General features: G+C 40.4%; 1 protein-coding gene across 2 annotated transcripts in view; it reads left to right on the top strand.

Annotated features, from left to right (window-relative positions):
- Positions 1–17303, top strand: part of iqgap2 (IQ motif containing GTPase activating protein 2) — a 349836-nt gene that overhangs the window by 282219 nt on the left and 50314 nt on the right. For both annotated transcript variants that reach the window (XM_072547695.1, XM_072547705.1), the window contains 2 exons: positions 9122–9224; positions 16536–16677. In XM_072547695.1, coding sequence (XP_072403796.1) covers positions 9122–9224; positions 16536–16677 — 245 coding nt within the window. The remainder of the gene's footprint in view (positions 1–9121; positions 9225–16535; positions 16678–17303) is intronic.

The following is a 17303-nucleotide window of genomic DNA, read 5'->3' as shown; positions in this document are numbered from 1 at the left end:
ACACACGCACCCCCCCCACATACACACGCCCCCCCCCACATACACACGCCCCCCCCCACACACACACACACACACACACCCCACATATACACACACACACACCCCACATATACACACACACACACCCCACATATACACACACACACACCCCACATACACACGCCACACACACCCCACATACACACACCACACACACCACATACACACACACACACACACCCCACATACACACACACACACACACACACACCCCACATACACACACACACACCCCACATACACACACACACACACACCCCACATACACACACACACACACACACACCCCACACACACACCCTACACACACACACCCTACACACACACACCCTACACACACACACCCTACACACACACACCCTACACACACACACCCTACACACACACACCCCACCCCCACACACACCCCACATCCACACACACACCCCACATCCACACACACACCCTACACACACACCCTACATACACACACACACACCCCACATCCACACACACACCCTACACACACACACACACAGGCATAGACCAACCAGCATCACCACAAGGGGGCAGTTCTGCCTGGAGTTCCAGAGAAAGGCCGAGGTGGGAGCCTTGCCCAGTGCCTTGTGGATAGACAGGCCTCCCATGGAGGAGACAGCATAGACCGTTCACTGGCTCTGAAACCACAAGAAGGTTACAGGCTTTTTCTCATAAGCACTTGTACTCGAAGCTAACTTTACAAACCGAGCCCCACACGCGCACCAATTCCATCTTCAGTCGAAGCAGAAAATCTTTGTGTTCATTTCAACTATCTAAATGGTCATTCAATTTTCCTACCGCATGTGTCTCACCCCTGAGGAATTCACTCCAATTCATCTATATTCCCAGTCTGGAAGTTAGAGATTGAGTTTTGAAAATCTTTGAGCATCCCATTGCCAGTCTCTTCCTGCTTCGCCAACAATACCTTCTGAATTTGCACTTTTCCCCCTCAGCCCAGATCCCATTCACAATTCTGGCACAGTGATTTCAGGTCAGGTCTTGAGAGTCTGTCTATTCCTGTGCTAAATTACATACAAAGACATCTTTCTCATTGACAGCAAAAATAGAAGAGTTACATTAAAACCAAAGTAACTCTTCTATTTTTGAACCTATCCCTATGTCACTGGATCTCTCTCTCTCTCTCTCTCGCACTCTCTCTCTCTCTCTCTCGCACGCACACACACTGCCTGTTTCCTGTTAGAAATATAAATTTTGAAATTCAAGCTGTTCCTTTGATCTGAAACCTATTTACCTAAATTGTGCCCTAGTTTACAAGTTAGCATCAAACATTTTCTGGTCTGGGAAATTTACACAAATATTTTAAACTTGCCCTGAGGCTCCCTCAGGCAGAATATCGTCTCTTGAGGTGGTTAGCAAAAATGTTGTCACTTTGTCCTTTCACAGTAACTTGGCATGGTCAGCAATATGCACCAAACACATGTGCTCTCACACTAGGCTTTTGTGTGGATGCAGTTGACGTGAATGTTTGTTGCCAAAGTTTCAATTCTTAAATACCTCTGAATTACAAAGGCAGTAATCTTTATCTGCTGTGAATTAATTGGTTATGCTGTTCTGTTTCTGCATTCATTATTTTAAAATAGGAAAATTCATTGAAAGATTTTGCTTGGCAACTCTCCACCTCTCGCTTGGTTTTTGCATTTCTGAGCCTGCTAGTTTGTGGGGAATTGCAGTTCTACAAACATTGGTGGCCAAGTGACCATTTTTCTTATGTGTGAGTGTGTTGATAGAGGTTTTTACCCAATGGCGATGCAGGACAGCAATAGCGAATACCAATCTTTAAGGGTTTTCCTTGTCTACAGAAGGTGCATGACCTCTGTTCAGTAGTTCGTGTAGTTGAAACTAGGGCTTGGCAGCTTTGAACGACACACTGCCAGCACATTGCTGTTTAATGCATTGTGCCACTGAACAGCGCAGTGTTCCATTGAAATGCAACCACTTAATGCTCTCTCCCTCCTGGGTCCACTGTCTACAGCGTGGCACAGTGAGCAAAGATGCTTCTGGCATTAATGAGTTGGGAAGATAATACACATATTAAGTGAGCATTTTTCACTTTTTACTTTTCATTGTATTCTCATATTGAATCCCTCTTCCCTGACTTATGTCTGCCTTCTTCCTGTTTACCTTCTACCTGATAGCAATAAATGACAGTGCTTCCTCTGCATTCAATAGCACATTGTTCCAGGCAGCGCTATTGTGGAACAAGACTGTAACATCCCTTTTTTAAAAAAGAGCCATTATTAAAATCAGTTTGAGAGAAGCAGGTACCAACAAAATTCACATCATCCTTGCCTTTTGCTCGAATCCACCTTGTTTCGTGATAGTGCAAAGGGAAGCAATCAGTCTCATTTGATATCTTGCTTATTACCCAGGCCACCTGAGCGTACAAAAATATTTATGGCAAGCATGTTGCAAAGGAGATTCATGCATTTAATAAGAACGCAAGCAATAGGAGCAAGAATAGTCCATTCAGCTCCTTGAAGGTGAAAGTGAGGACTGCAGAAGCCGGAGATTAGAGTTGAAAGTCTGTTGCTGGAAAAGCGCAGCAGGTCAGGCAGCATCCAAGGAGCAGGAAAATCAACGTTTTGGGCAAAAGCCCTTCATCAGGAATGGCTGACCTTCCTGATGAAGGGCTTTTGTCCGAAACGTCAATTCTCCTGCTCCTCAGATGTTGCCTGACCTGCTGTGCTTTTCCAGCAACCCACTCGACATTCAGCTCCTTGTACCAATTCTTCCATTCAATAAGTTTGTGGCTGATCATTAACTTTTGCTCCACTTTACTACCCATTTTGCTTATCCTTTGTGTTTTGGTCCCATGGTTGAATCACACTGTCTCACTCTTACTTTATATCATCAGTGATTGCATTTATCTTCAAGTTTGCTTGAAATCTTTGGGGATTCAAAGTTTGAATTTTATCCTGATAAATGGTGGTTGAAAAGTTCTGCCTTGTATTGTTAGATTTCAGAACCAACACTGTTTTAAAATGCTATTTTTTTATATCAGTTCAATGTGTAGCATTTCATACAGCTTCCATCATTACTGTTACGTGTATTTCTATTTTGAGAAATGCTTGACCATTGCAGGAAAGGATGCCTTCCTGCTCCAGTTTCACTTCCTCTGACAATCCTGTTCAGATTGAAGGGAAACTTGGTTGGAAGCTGATTTAAACATTTGCAAATGGTGCAACTTGTTCACTTGAGGATTGACGAATATCAGCCAGCTTGAGGCAGTTTCTGACCTATGATCCTTAAATTAGGAATACAGCATCTTGCCAGATCCGTCCCTATGTTGCATGTTTGAAACCCTGCTATAACTTTTCCAGTGGGTCTGTGTTCCAGTTTGAGCTGATTCAAACTGTGGCTGTAAAAACAAGTTTTTGTTCACCATTGGCAAAAGCCTGGCCAACCCAAGCAAATAAACCTGAAGCAAAGTGTTGTAATTCTTCAAATAAAAATATTCAAAAGAATCCTCGAGCAGGTCGTAAATTTGTCTGGTGTGTGGAATCGTATGATAGTTACCATTTGAATCCTTGTCAAATTGCTGTGTGTAATGATCGTACATGTAAAATATTGGGATCTTTGCCAGTATGCCTGCAGGTTTTATTAAAGAAAAACATATTAGCTAAATTGATTAGAATTAAAGATTTCATCTTGAGACTGAGCAACAATGTCTTTGTCATGAAACACCACCATTATCGACAGTAAGTGTAGCACTTAAATGTATTTGTAAAAAAAAAGTCTGAAACTGAAGCATCTGACGGTTTTAAAGCTGGCATAATACATCATATTTCTCAGAATTTCCCTCCAATTAAAGTGACAAATGTCATGGAGACCAATAACTTTTTTTTTAATCGATTCATTTCCCAAATGATTAAAAGAAGATACCAAAAGGCGCAATTTCACTTTTAAAGACTTTTACTACAAGAAACTAAAGTCTGCACAACTCATGCATTAGTAGGTAGCTAATACATCAGGCTAAACTGAAAGAAAAGGTTTCTGTACATTAACAAAATTTATTGTGTCGTATAAAGCATTTTATTCAATGCCACACTTCTGACAAATAGATGGCATTGAAAGAAACTACCCAGAGTCACCCCTAGCTCTCCACAGTACGTTCACCTCTACCCACCATGCCAGGTATAAGCTTTTTCTTTACAATTGTTAGGGGGACTAGACCTCATATTTTTACCGGAACAGTTCTGGTATTCTGACCATTCCTTCAAAATGATCAAAAATCCTGATTTTCAACTTTCTCATTTATTCTGCAAGAGCAGAAAAAGTCAGAATTGATTTTAGGTTTGTGTAAATGTTGTTGGCTTGCTGCACAGCCTGCAACACACCATTATATTTCTGGATAACGTGGAATACATTTCTAGATGGCATCAACAGAAAACAAGTGGCTGGCAGGCAGGAGCCACTTGCTTGAGTTGTTTGCATCCATCGAGCATGGTTTCCTCACCTCTTAACAACTTTTTAAAAAGAATTATGCATGGACCAGTGTTGTCGATGTAGTTCTATTCCTAATTTCCAAAAGGGCAAATGAGAGTCAACCCATTTCTGTAGGTCTGGATTCACATGTAGGCCAACCCAGGTAATATGGCAGATTTCTTTCCCTAAAGGACATTAGGGAACGAGGTATTTTTTTAGGACAATTGACTCTAGTTGGATGGTTGCCATTAGGCTGGCATTTAACTCCAGACTTTCAATTGAATTGACATTTCGCCATCTCAGTAGAATTTGAGTGCACATCTTCCCAATATGTCCTGGTGCTCCGGTTTCCTCCCGCAGTCTGAAGATTTGCAATTGGGTGGATTGACTATGCTACATTGTCCATCATGTCCAGGGATGTGTAGCCTAGGCGGATTAGCTGTAGGGATTGCATGGTTATAGGGGTGGGGTAGAAGGTGGGTCTGGGATGCAGTTTGGAGGGTGTGTGTGAACGTGATGGGCTAAGTGGCCTGCTTCCACACGGTAGGAATTCTATAATCCTCAGAACATTAGCTTAAGATTTAGATCAGTAGGCCAGGGACTTAACACCGGGCTTCTCACCTCCCTAGTTTCTGGTACTGCAAGGCTTTAAACTACACCTCAGAAGCTGCAGCACGATGAACATATTGTAAAGGAAGATTAGTTCAGACAGCACCCAGTTCCCAGTTTTGAAAGTCTAGTCACCCTCATCATTGTCCCGTTCTGGCCAAGTTACGGTCATCATTGACTAGGCATACTTCAATAATTCCCCCATTCGTTAAATTCTTCAAAGTCACATCTGTTTTATTTTATTTTTCTTGTTGTCTTGTGTTCTGAAGAAGGGTGACTGTTCTCAAAATCTTAGTTCTGTTTCTCTCTCCACAACTACTGCCAGACCTGCTGAGTTTCTTCAGCAATTTCACTTTCTGTCTCAGATCTGCAGTGTCTACAGTTCTTTGTTCTATCTAATTTGAAATGCCTCCCAATCTGAAGAAGTGGAGTAATTTCTCTAATTATCCTGTCTCGGAGCACCCAACTTACATTTATAAGCTCCATTTACTAGAGCATCCTTCATGCTCAGAAGAAGGGGCATCTATGTAAAATGCTGATGTTGGCCTTCAGCCCTTTCCTAAAGGCACATGTTTCTAGTGTCTTGCTATTGCAGACGGGAAAGTGTTGCTCCCAAATACGTGTCCGACTGAGTGCCTTACTCCTCTGCTTCGTTACAATCTTGACAGTCAGCAAAGCCATGCTGTTATATGGTTATGCCTTTAGGAGCTTTGCTCATATTTGGATTGCTTTCCAAACCACCTAATTTTGCTTCATCAGGGAATGCTTATTTTTCTCCATTTTCTGGTTTGGGTTTAGTGGCTTTTACCACAAGAAATAAACCAGGAGGTTTGGCACTTTATTTTGAATTTAATAAACCCCAGATATCTGTTGTATATTCCCTTCAATGTACTGTCCCACTTCATCAAAACTTAAGATGTCATTACCTATACCTGTGTACTTCCTGAGCAAGTGCGGAGAGTTTGTAGGCAAGCTGCTGCAAATTTATTAGCATAACTAAGAAACATTTCCTGAACTAAAATTGCTAAGCGTATGAAGCTCGTGTGTGTTTCTCATTTGATCATAGTATGCCTTTCACCCAGTGTATGCTCTGAATTAGGGTTTTGCAAGTAACCTACTTAGGAAAGCAAAGACTGCAACATTACAGCCAGTGCTAACTGCAGTGGAAAACTTGACAAAAGAATGTTGAAGCTCAGTAGTCAAAGTTAATGACCTATGAATTAAAACGTGTAGCCAAACATTGGGGTTTCCCTCCAAATACATTCATTTGTGTAGTTTTCTTGTGGTACTTTTCCTGAATATTTACTGAGCACAGCCTTATTTAAACCACAAAAATGTTATTGCTGCCACATTGCATGGTAAGATGAACAGTTGGAGCAAAAGCTACAGAAAAACATTCAGGAGCAAATTATCTTGTCCGTATGAAAATGGAGAAGAGCTACCAGGATCTGTGTACCATCAATTTCTGAAGTATTTAAATGTTTTCACAATCTAAACCTTCATTTGAATTCAGAGCCACAGAAAAGGGGGTAAATGCAACTTAGAGTTTCAACATGACTTTGACAACCGTTGCAGAAATTAATTGATTGAAGAAGCAAAAAATGCAAATAATTGCAGCTCTTAAAAATCAGTAGCAAAAACAAATTTCTAGCAAAAAAAACTCAGCAGGTCTGGCAGCACCTGTGGAGAGAAACCAGAGTTCACATTTCAGGTCCAGTGATCCTCCTTCAGAACTGGTTTGGTTCAGCATTTATTGATTGCACTTTGTGTGCAATTTCTGTTGATTGAAGAACTTGAGTAGTTTTTTTGAGTAATTGATGAAGATGTTTGATGAAGGCAGGATGGTGGATGTTGTCGACATGAACTTTAGCAAGGCCTTTGATAAGGTCCCTCAAGCAAGCTGATACAGAAGGTGCTGAAAATGTGTTGCTGGAAAAGCGCAGCAGGTGAGGCAGCATCCAAGGAGCAGGAGAATCGAAGTTTCGGGCATGAGCCCTTCTTCAGGAGTCCTCACTTTCTCCTGATACAGAAGGTGAACACACGTGGGATCTGTGGTGAGATGTTAAGATAGATACAGAACTGACTTGGTCATAGAAGATAAGAATGTAGTGGTGCAAAGATATTTTTCTAACTGGAAGTTTGTGACCAGTGGTGTTCAGTGCTGGGACCCCTGTTCTTTGTAATATATATTAAGGAGAGTATAAGTGATCTGATTAAGCTTGCAGACAGCACAAAGGTTGGAGGAGCTGCAGATAATGAGGAGGATTGCCAGAGGAAACAGTAGGATGTCGACAAAGCTGGAGAAGTGGCAGATAGAATTTAATCCAACCAAATGCGAGGTGATGATTTTAGAGTGTATAATGCAGGAGGGAAGTATACAGTAAATGGTAGAACCCTCAGAAGCATCAATGAACAGCAGGATCTATGTGTACAGGTTCCTCAGTTCTCTTAAAGTAGCAACGCAAATGAATACGGTGGTCAAGAAGGCGTATGGCATGCTTGCCTTCATTGGTCTGAGCATACAGTTGAAAAAATTGGCAAGTTATATTGCAGATGTATCAAACTTTAGGTCACATTTGGAATCTTATATACAGTTCTGGTTGGCACACTACCTGAACAATATGAAGACTTTGGGGAAGATACAGAAAATGTTTACCAGGATGTTGCCTGGTCATGTGGTTGTTAGCTATGAAAGAGAGATTGGACAAACTTGATTTGTTTTCACTTGAGTGTCAGGGGCTGATGGGGCAACCTGACAGTTTACAAAATTGAGAGGAATGGATAGTTTTCACAGGATAGAAATGTCCATTTACCAGGGGGCATTCCTTTAAGGCAAAAGGGGAAAGTTTAAAGGAAATGCGAGAGGCAATTTTTTTTATGCAGAGGGTAGTAAGTGCCTGGAATGCACTGCCAGAGGAGGTGGGAAAAGCAGATACGATAGCAGTGTTTAAGAGGCACCTTGACAGGTATATGAATAAGCAGGGGATAGAGGGAAACGTTTTTTTGTTTAGAAAAGGTGCCATGTGTCAGTGCAGGCTTGGTGGGCCAAAGGGCATGTTTCTGTGCTGTACTGTTCTTTGGTCACATAATGAGCCACTTGGGTAAATGTAAGGAGTAATGTTTTGGTAGGGAGAATATGAAGGCCGGTGGCAGGAAATACTGCATACCTGGTATTGAAAGCTGATCAATACTCAGCTTTGTGTGGTCAGTCATGTGGGTCACATAGAGGATTCCCACATGCCGAAGGCAGTACACTGCAACCGGCTGTACACTTGACCCTGCATCACAGGACACCCTAAACATGACTTTCAGTTGTCTTTATATTTAAGTTCTGAGCTTAGAAGCTGGATCCCAATATATGAAGAAAACCGCCTTCGGGCAGAACTAAATGGCGAAGTCTCTGTCCTCAGCTATTTCGACATTTGAAGAGAATAGAACAAATGAGCACTGTATAAACTTGTCACTTCTGTCCATCTCGCCAACATTGCCATCAATCGCAAAATTTGCAGTTAGTTATGCAAAATGGGACTTGATCTAATGTCACACATCATCAACACTGAGTGGAAACGTCTTTTATTCTGAGCATTTGTACATCAGGAGAATCCACAAAATGAATTGAGCAGCAAAGTGATCTAGAACTAACAGATATGCAAAACCACTTTAAAAAAAACCCAAAAATTAGTCAGTCATGTCACTTAAAAAAATATCAAAACAAGCATGGAGTTTCATTTCTGTAGGAATCGAATTGAAAAGCAGACAAGTCATTTGAAGCCCATGTTGATGCTTGATTGGTGGGCACAGACTTGGAGTACTTTGTGTAATTCTCATTTCCATTTTATACGAAGGATATAGCAGCATAGGAGAAGGTGCAAAAACATTTTGAAAGAATGATGCTACAACTTGAGAGGTTATGCTTTTCGGGAAATTTTCCAAAAAGTGATGGAAGTATGTATGGAGTATAAAGTTGTGACAGATTTCTGACCCAGTCAACTTTTTGCCCTTGTGACAGCTGCTGTTAGAACACCAAGAAGCTATTTCGCCAGATCACAACGACCTGTTACATGAGTTACTGGAAGGATTGGGAAGTGTACCTGATGTTGAAACTCTGATTGGTGAGTAACTTAGAGTGGATTGAAGATTTTTTTGTCTCAGAACCTGGTTCATCCAGAGTGAATAAACTGATGCTTTTCAAAATTGGAAAACATTGCTTTCCCAGCTTACAGATTTGGCTGCAAGTAAATTTATCCATTTTTCAAAGTGATCAACTTCCTGTTTAATTTTTGCTGAAAAATATTGTGGCTTAGAAATAAATCAACAAATAATGTGAATACTAAACAAAATAATGCAGCAAACTGGACATTTAGTAGACAAACAAGGATCCACTTATTTGGCACCTTCTTTCTCTCCTGACTATCTCTGGAGGAAGCAGTGGTGCTATGGTCATGTCACTGGTTTATTGTCCGATTGGCCCAGGCTACTGCTTTCTGAGGATATGAATTCAAATGCTACTGCAGCAGCTCGTGTAATTTAAACTCAATTAAGGAGTCTGGAATGGAAAGCTAGGTCTCGATTATGGTGCAGTGAAACTACCATTGATTGGCATAAAAACCCATCTGGCTTGCAAATGTCCTTTAGAAGTGTACACACTAAGGCAGCAATAGGCTATTCGGCCTTTTGAGCCTGTTCCACCATTCAATATGATCATGACAAATCCTCGATCTCAATGCCTATTCCTACTTTCTCCCATACCACATGATGCCTAAAAATAATTATCAATCTCTTTTCCTGAACATCTTCAGTGGGTTACCCTCCACAGGTTTACTGCCATTTGAATGAAGCAATCTTCCCTCATTTCGATCTGTTTTCAGTTCTGGACTCTCTACCTCGGGAAGACATCCTCTCTGCATCTAGTCTGTCTGGCCGTGTTAGAATTTTGTATGTTTCAGTCAGGACCCCTCTCCTCACTCTAAACACTGGTGATTACAGGCCCAATTGAAGTAATCCCTGCTCATAGAACTGTCCTGCCATCCCTGTATCAGTCTAGTGAACCACCTCTGCATTGTCTCTGTGAAAAGTATATCGTTTCTTACGAAAACTGCAGACCTAAACTGCTCACAACACTTCAGATGTGGTCTCACCAAGACCAAGTGTAACTGTTGTAAGTCAACCCTACTTCGGAACTCCTATTAAATTTCATTGCAAGAGAATTTATCATTTGCCTCCCCAATTGCTTGCTGCTGCTGCCTGTCAGCTTTCATTGACTAGTGGACAAGGACACCCAGATCCCTTTGTACATCTGCAGTTCCCAATATATCAATTGGGAACATATAGATTAATTATATATTAAAATAATAGTCTTCCTTTTGATTTCTCTCAAGTGTTTCACTTCTCATTAAGCTACATTGTACTACATCTGCCACATATTTGTCCAGTTGGTCATTTTGTCAAAATGACCTTGAAACCTCCTTGCATCCTTCTGTCAACTCTCAAGCCTGCCCAATTCCATATCATCAGCGTTCTTGGAAATGTTACATATAGAAAATAGCTGGGTCCCAGGAACTGAACCTTGTCGTGACCCACTAGTCACTCACTACCACTTAGAAAGTGACCCAATTGCTTCCACTCTGTTTCCTAACTGTCACCCAATTCTTAATCAATACCAATATATTACGTCCATCCCATGTGCTTTAACTTTACCAACAAACCTTTCATAAAGGGCCTTATCAAAAGCCTTCTAAAGATCTGAGTACACCATATTCACTGATTTTTTTTTCCATTATCTCAGTCTCAAAAAAACTGTAACTGGTTTGTTGAACACTCTTGTTCCCTTTCATTGAACTCCAGTGTGAAAGCAGGCCATTTGGTCCATCAACTCCACACCAACCCTCCAAAGAGCATTCCACCCTATCCCTGTACCACTGCATTTCCCATGGCCAATGCACCTGACCTGTGCATCTGTGGATTGTGGGAAGAAACCGGAACACCCAGTGGAAACCCACACAGACACAGGGAGAAAGTGTAAACTCCACTGAGACAATTACCCGAGGTTGGAATAGAACCTGGGTTTCACCACCATGTGCTCTTTCATAAATCCATGTTGGCTCTGCCCAATTCGACATTAATACTACATACGGAAGCTTAGAAAATAATGGGAAATGTTCAAATCTAACTTATAAATAGTTATCATTTTCACTTTGCAAGCCTGGCTGACTACAATTTACACATCCATCAGTACATTATCCCACTCTCAAAATGAAGAGTTTGTCTTCTATTGGTAGCATGAAACAGAACAATTTTTGGCCTATTTTCTAATGGGGCTAATGTAATATTCCTAGCACTTATAAACAGCTTTCTTTATCCAAATGGCACATTTCATAATGCGCCACTACTGAGTGAGAACAGGAAACATTCTTTTCATTCATTTATGGGATGTGGTTGTTGGAGACAAGGTCATCTCTCTCATGTCTATCTCTGAAAGACCCTGAGAAGGCAGTGATGAGCTGCAAGGTTTAATGTAATTGAGTGACTTGCTAAGGCACTTCAGAAGTGTGGTGAAAGTGAGGACTGTAAATGCTGGAGATCAGAGTCAAGATTAGAGTGGTGCTGGAAAAGCACAGCAGGTCAGGCAGTATCTGAGGAGCAGGAAAACTCTAATCTTGACTTCAGAAGTGTGTTAAGTGTGAAACAAACTTTTGTGGGTCTAGGATCACATAGACCACTGTCTTAAACAGGTTGAGGCCTGTACTTGTTGGAATGTAGAAGAAATACCTTTTTTGAAACATAAAAAGTTTCTTACGGGAGAGAACAGGATAGATGTGACAATGTTGTTTCCCTTAATGGAAGAGTCTGGGCCAGAAGGTATAATCTCCAAATTAGGGATTATACATTTCAGACAGAGCTGAGGAATTTCTTCTCTTGAAGAGTCATGAATCTATGGAATTCTTTACAAAGGGCTGACCAGGCTGAGTGGTTAGAAAGTTCAAGACTGAGATTTCTAATCAGTGAGGGAATGGAGTTGTTGGGGGATTAAATTAAAGAGAAGTGAAGGATTATCAAATCAATCATAAATCATACAACACCAGATTATAGTCCAACAGGTTTAATTGGAAGCACACTGGCTTTCAGAGCGACGCTCCTTCATCAGGTGGTAGTGGAGGGCTCCATCCTAACACAGAATTTATAGCAAAAATACTGTAAATATTTGCTATAAATTCTGTGTGTTAGGATTGAGCCCTCCACTACCACCTGATGAAGGAGCATTACTCTGAAAGCTAGTGTGCTTCCAATTAAACCTGTTGGACTATAATCTGGTGTTGTGATTTTTAATTTTGTACACCCCAGTCCAACACTGGCATCTCCAAATCACAAATCAATCATGTTCTCATTGAGTGGTGGAGCAGACTTAATGGGCTGAATGACCTACTCCTGCTCCAATATCTTGTAGTTTTTCAGTCTTACAGGTCAGACTGTTTAAGGATAGCAGAGTTCTTTGTCTAACAGACATTACTCAACCAGAACGGTAATCAAGTAGTTTCACAGTTACTATTGTTTACCGTTTATTTATACTAGGTTTTCAGCTTTGTTTTATTAATTACTGAACTTAATTTCCACAGTTGCCTTTGTGAAATTTGAAATTGTGTCTCCTGATGTTTAATCCCTGCTTTGGGATTTCTTGTCCAGCAACATATCCGCTATGCTACCATGCCCCTAACGATCAAGGATACAATCACAAAGACCCTTGCTAATAGCTTGTATCCCTGGTCTTAGTAGATGACCATAAGACTATACGATGTAGATGTGGAAGTAGGCCATTCAAAACATCACATCTGCTCTTCCTACCCAGATCATGGCTGATCTGACAATCCTTACTCCACTTTAATGCCTTTTCTCTATAATCGTTCATTCCAAGCTCAGTGGGTCAGCACCGCTGTCTCACAGCGTCAGGGACCGAGGTTTAATTCTACTCTTAGGTGACAGTCTATGTGGAGTTTGCACATTCTCCCCTTGTGTGCATGAGTTTCCGCCAAATGCTCCAGTTTTCTCCCATAGTCCAAAGAATTGGGTCTGGGTGGGTTGCGTTTCAGCAGGTTGGTGTGGACTTGTTGGGCCAAAGGGCCTGTTTCCACACTGTAACTAATCTAAATTGCAGGTTAGGTGACTTGGCCATGCTACACTGCACATAGTATGCAAGGATGAGCATGATTGGGTGGATTAGCCACAGGAAATGCAGGGTTATAGGGATAGGCTAGAAGGGGTTGGTTGAGGTGAGATCCTCTTCTGATGGTTGTTGTGGACTTGAAAGGTCAAATGGCCTGCTTCCACAAAGTGGAGATTCTGTTTTTAAAAAGCTATCCATCTCACTTAATATATACTCTGAGTACATGTCCAATCTTCTCAACCTTTCCTCAAAACACAGTCCCTTCATATTTGGGATCAACCTAGTGAACCTTCTCTTGCCTGCCATCACTGTCAGTATATCTCTCCTTCGATAAGTGACTCCATTATTCACAGACCACAGCTGTGGTCTGATTAGTGCCTTGCATAGCTTTAGACAAGCCTTCCTACTTTTTACTTCATTTGGTTTGAAATAAAAGCCCATATTCCATTCACCTTCCCTGTTACCCCCTGAACTTGAGTGCTAATGTTTTGTGCTTCATGCATGAAGACTCCAAAATCCCTCTTCTACAGCTTTCTCCATTTAAATAATATTCAGCTCCTCATTCTTCCTGCTGAAGACCATAAATATAAATTTTCCCTCCATTGTAGTCCATCTGTCAAATTTTTGCCCACTTAAACTATAGCCCTCTGCAGACTTTGTGTCATCCTCAACACTTGCCTTGTCACCTGTTTTTGCATCATCTGAAAACCTGGCTATTGTACTTTCACTTGCCTCTCACAAGTTATTAATGTATGTTATAAATAATTGTGGCCCCAGAACTGATCTCTGTGTCACTCCACTAGTTAGTTTGCCATCCTGAAATACCTCCTTTATCCCACTACTCTCTTCTATCAGTTACCGAATCCTTTATCCACGCTAATATACCACATCGCTAATATACCTTATTAAATAGCCTAATGTCTGGTACTTTACCAAATTCATTCTGAAAATCCAACTATATTACATCCACTGCTTCCCCTTAATGTATTTTGTTTGTTACCACCTCAAAGAATTCTAATAAATTTGTCAGGCATAACTTCACCTTTATAAAGCCATGTTGACTTTGCTTGATCATATTGTGCATGTCCTGCTATTATTTCCTTATAATTTTCCCAATAACATATAAGCTAACTGGCCTATAGTTACCTCTTTATTTGTCTCCTTCTGTTTTTAAGTAAAATGTTACATTGGCAGTATTCCACTTCTTAGATCCCGGAAAAGTCCCAGAGGATTCCTGGAGGATTATGACCAGGCGATCATCCACTCTTCTCTAGTCCCTCCCTTGAATATCCTAGAATGCACCCCACCTGGTGCAGGGGACTTGTTGGTCTTTCATTTCCCTGTTACCTTTTCTCTGGTGATTACTACTGTATTTTTGTCCTCTGCTCCTTTTGCTCTTCTAAAAGCACTAAATGCTTTTAGTGTCCTCTACTTTGAAGAATTTGATGCAAAGTGATGTTGTTGACTTGCCTGCTGAAATGGTAAGTTTGTTGGCAGATCTTTTGTCACCATGCTAGGTGACATCATCAGTGCACCTTTGGTGAAGTATTGGTGTTCTGTCCCACTTGCTGTTTGTGTGTCCCAGTTTGCTGAGGTGGGTGACATCATTTCTGGTTTTGTTTCTTAGTGGTTGGTATTTGGGGCCTAATTCTACATGTTTATTAATGGAGTGCTGGGTTGAGTGCCAGTTGAGTGCTCACTCAACCTGGACTCCACTAACAGACATTTAGAGGTAGACCCCATATACCAATCACTAAAATCTACCCTTCCCTTACACACTTTTTAATTTCAAAGGAGAAAGTAAAATTTTAAATGTTTTCATACTTAAAATCCAGCACTTAGTTTAAACACCCAACACCTGAAAACAGCCTTCTCCTTGGATCTGCTATCAATCTCTGGCTTTGAATAAAGGAATAGTGGTCCTTTTGACACCCAGATTCAGCCTTATAAAAATAACAGATCCAGGAACCTGCTTCCCATCATCATTTAAACCACTGATAATGAACCCTCGATAACCAAGTTGAGAAGGTGAATCTTCTGAGTTCCGTGCACACACAGTTTCTCCCTTTGGAGCCATCGACACCTTGACAAACATGGAGACCGGTGTCTCCCAAGCCCCTTAACAATCCAATCTCTCCTTCCTCGTGTACCTTTTTTGCACTATAGAAGTTTCAAAAATAATTTTAAATGATTTTCATAGATTTTGCTGGATTTTAAGAATTAAAATATTTAAATTTGTTTCTTCTCTTTTGCATGCTTAAAATTAAAATCTCTGTGTAAGGGAAGGTTAGATTTTTTTTTTTAAAAAACAAGGTTTAATTCAGAACCTCTCCTTTTGGGCATTATTTCATAGAATATTGGCTTCATGTTCTCCCAGCATAGTGTGTCAGCAGCAATCAGACTAAAAACACTGAATTTTATTTTTGCTTCTGCTCTAGAAAAGCAGGGGGAAATCACAAGGAAAGCTTCCAGATGCAAAATGCACACTGCTCTCCTTCCACTGTTTTTTTTAAACTAAATATTCCCTACTGTTTACAATTTAATGTTTTTATAAATAAAAAATCGTCAGTGTCGACCTAATACTTACGCAGTTGGTTTCTTAAGAAAAGAGAGCAGAAAACGCAGTAGTTATAAACACTAACTGTGAAGGCCTTACTTTTATTTTAAAGAATAGATGCATTCACCAATGATTTTTCCCTGCACTCTCACCTGGCTGTGGTTTCTGACATCTCTCCATCACTGGTCTTACTGTAAGTCAGCCTCTTGATCCACACCTTTTGTCCTCTCCCACTCCCCTCCCCCTTTCACTCCTTTTCAGGACTTTTTTGGAAATGTGATATTCTCATCATAACGTGTTTTCCAGCATTACAATATCATTAAATTAGTGTACAAAGTTAAAAATTGCACAACACCGGGTTATAGTCCACCAAGTTTATATGGAAGCACGGTTATTGCCTGATGAAGGAGCTCGTGCTTCCAAATAAAGCTGTTGGATTATAACCCGGTGTTGTGTGATTTTTAACTTTGTAAACCCCAGTCCAACACCAGCATCTCCAAATCATTAAATTAGTGAATATAGTAATGAAGTCTACCATTTTAACAAATGCTGTCATGAAAAGTGTGAACATGCTTTATGGCTTGATAGCTGCTAGATGTTTGCCCAGATATTACATATCATCAGAAATGGTTTAAGCATAAAAGGTTGCGTGATATCAAAAGTACCAGTTGCTCTCGGTAAAACCTACTTCAATTTCTTTCTTCACAGGGGAGGGGGCGGTTGACCCAAATGACCCCAACAAAGAGAATATACTTTCCCAGCTTGCAAAGACAGGAGTCTCACTTACGCTGACCAGCAAGATTGAGTTGCGAGAGGGGGATGACAGAGACATGAAGATTTTGATGATAAAGTAAGCTTTCTCAAATAATGTCTGACAATCTGGTTTTGTAGATTAACTTTTTCCTTCTTTCATAAAGTAGATATGGCCAGTTGATGCTGCAAAATGCTAGACTCGACAGTTTTGATACGGAAGTCTCCATACATCTCAACTCTCTCACTTTTAATTGTGACGCCTTAACAATATAAGACTCTCAATCTAATCAAATAGTTTTTGTAGAACATCAAAGCAACTATGTTCCAGCCCAAGCATGAGTTTATTGAATCTTCTCAAACCAGTTCATATCCTCATTTAATACTTTTTTATTAATAAATTGGTTTCATAATCTTTGTAACTTCCCATCCTCACTAAAAAAATCATTCTTCACCTTTGCTTGGCAGTTCTATATAGTTCAGTAAAAGGTGTAATTTACTTCAATTGATTGCATTGTTTTTCCATTATGAGCTCTAGTTGAGCAACATTATGTAATATCATTAGAGTATTTATGATTAGCAATGTTGAATATTTAAACAAGTTCTTTTTCAAATTCAGTTATATTTGATTGATATTATAAATATTTAATGTCAATGCATGACAAATTATACAGTTCTTGATCTCTATGTATTGATAAGCCCCTGATGATCTTGATGATGATTGGT

Source organism: Chiloscyllium punctatum, chromosome 2 (assembly GCF_047496795.1).
Source record: "Chiloscyllium punctatum isolate Juve2018m chromosome 2, sChiPun1.3, whole genome shotgun sequence".
NCBI lineage: Eukaryota > Metazoa > Chordata > Chondrichthyes > Orectolobiformes > Hemiscylliidae > Chiloscyllium > Chiloscyllium punctatum.
The sequence above is the reverse complement of the archived record's forward strand: the minus strand, read 5'-3'. Positions and strand labels throughout refer to the sequence as shown.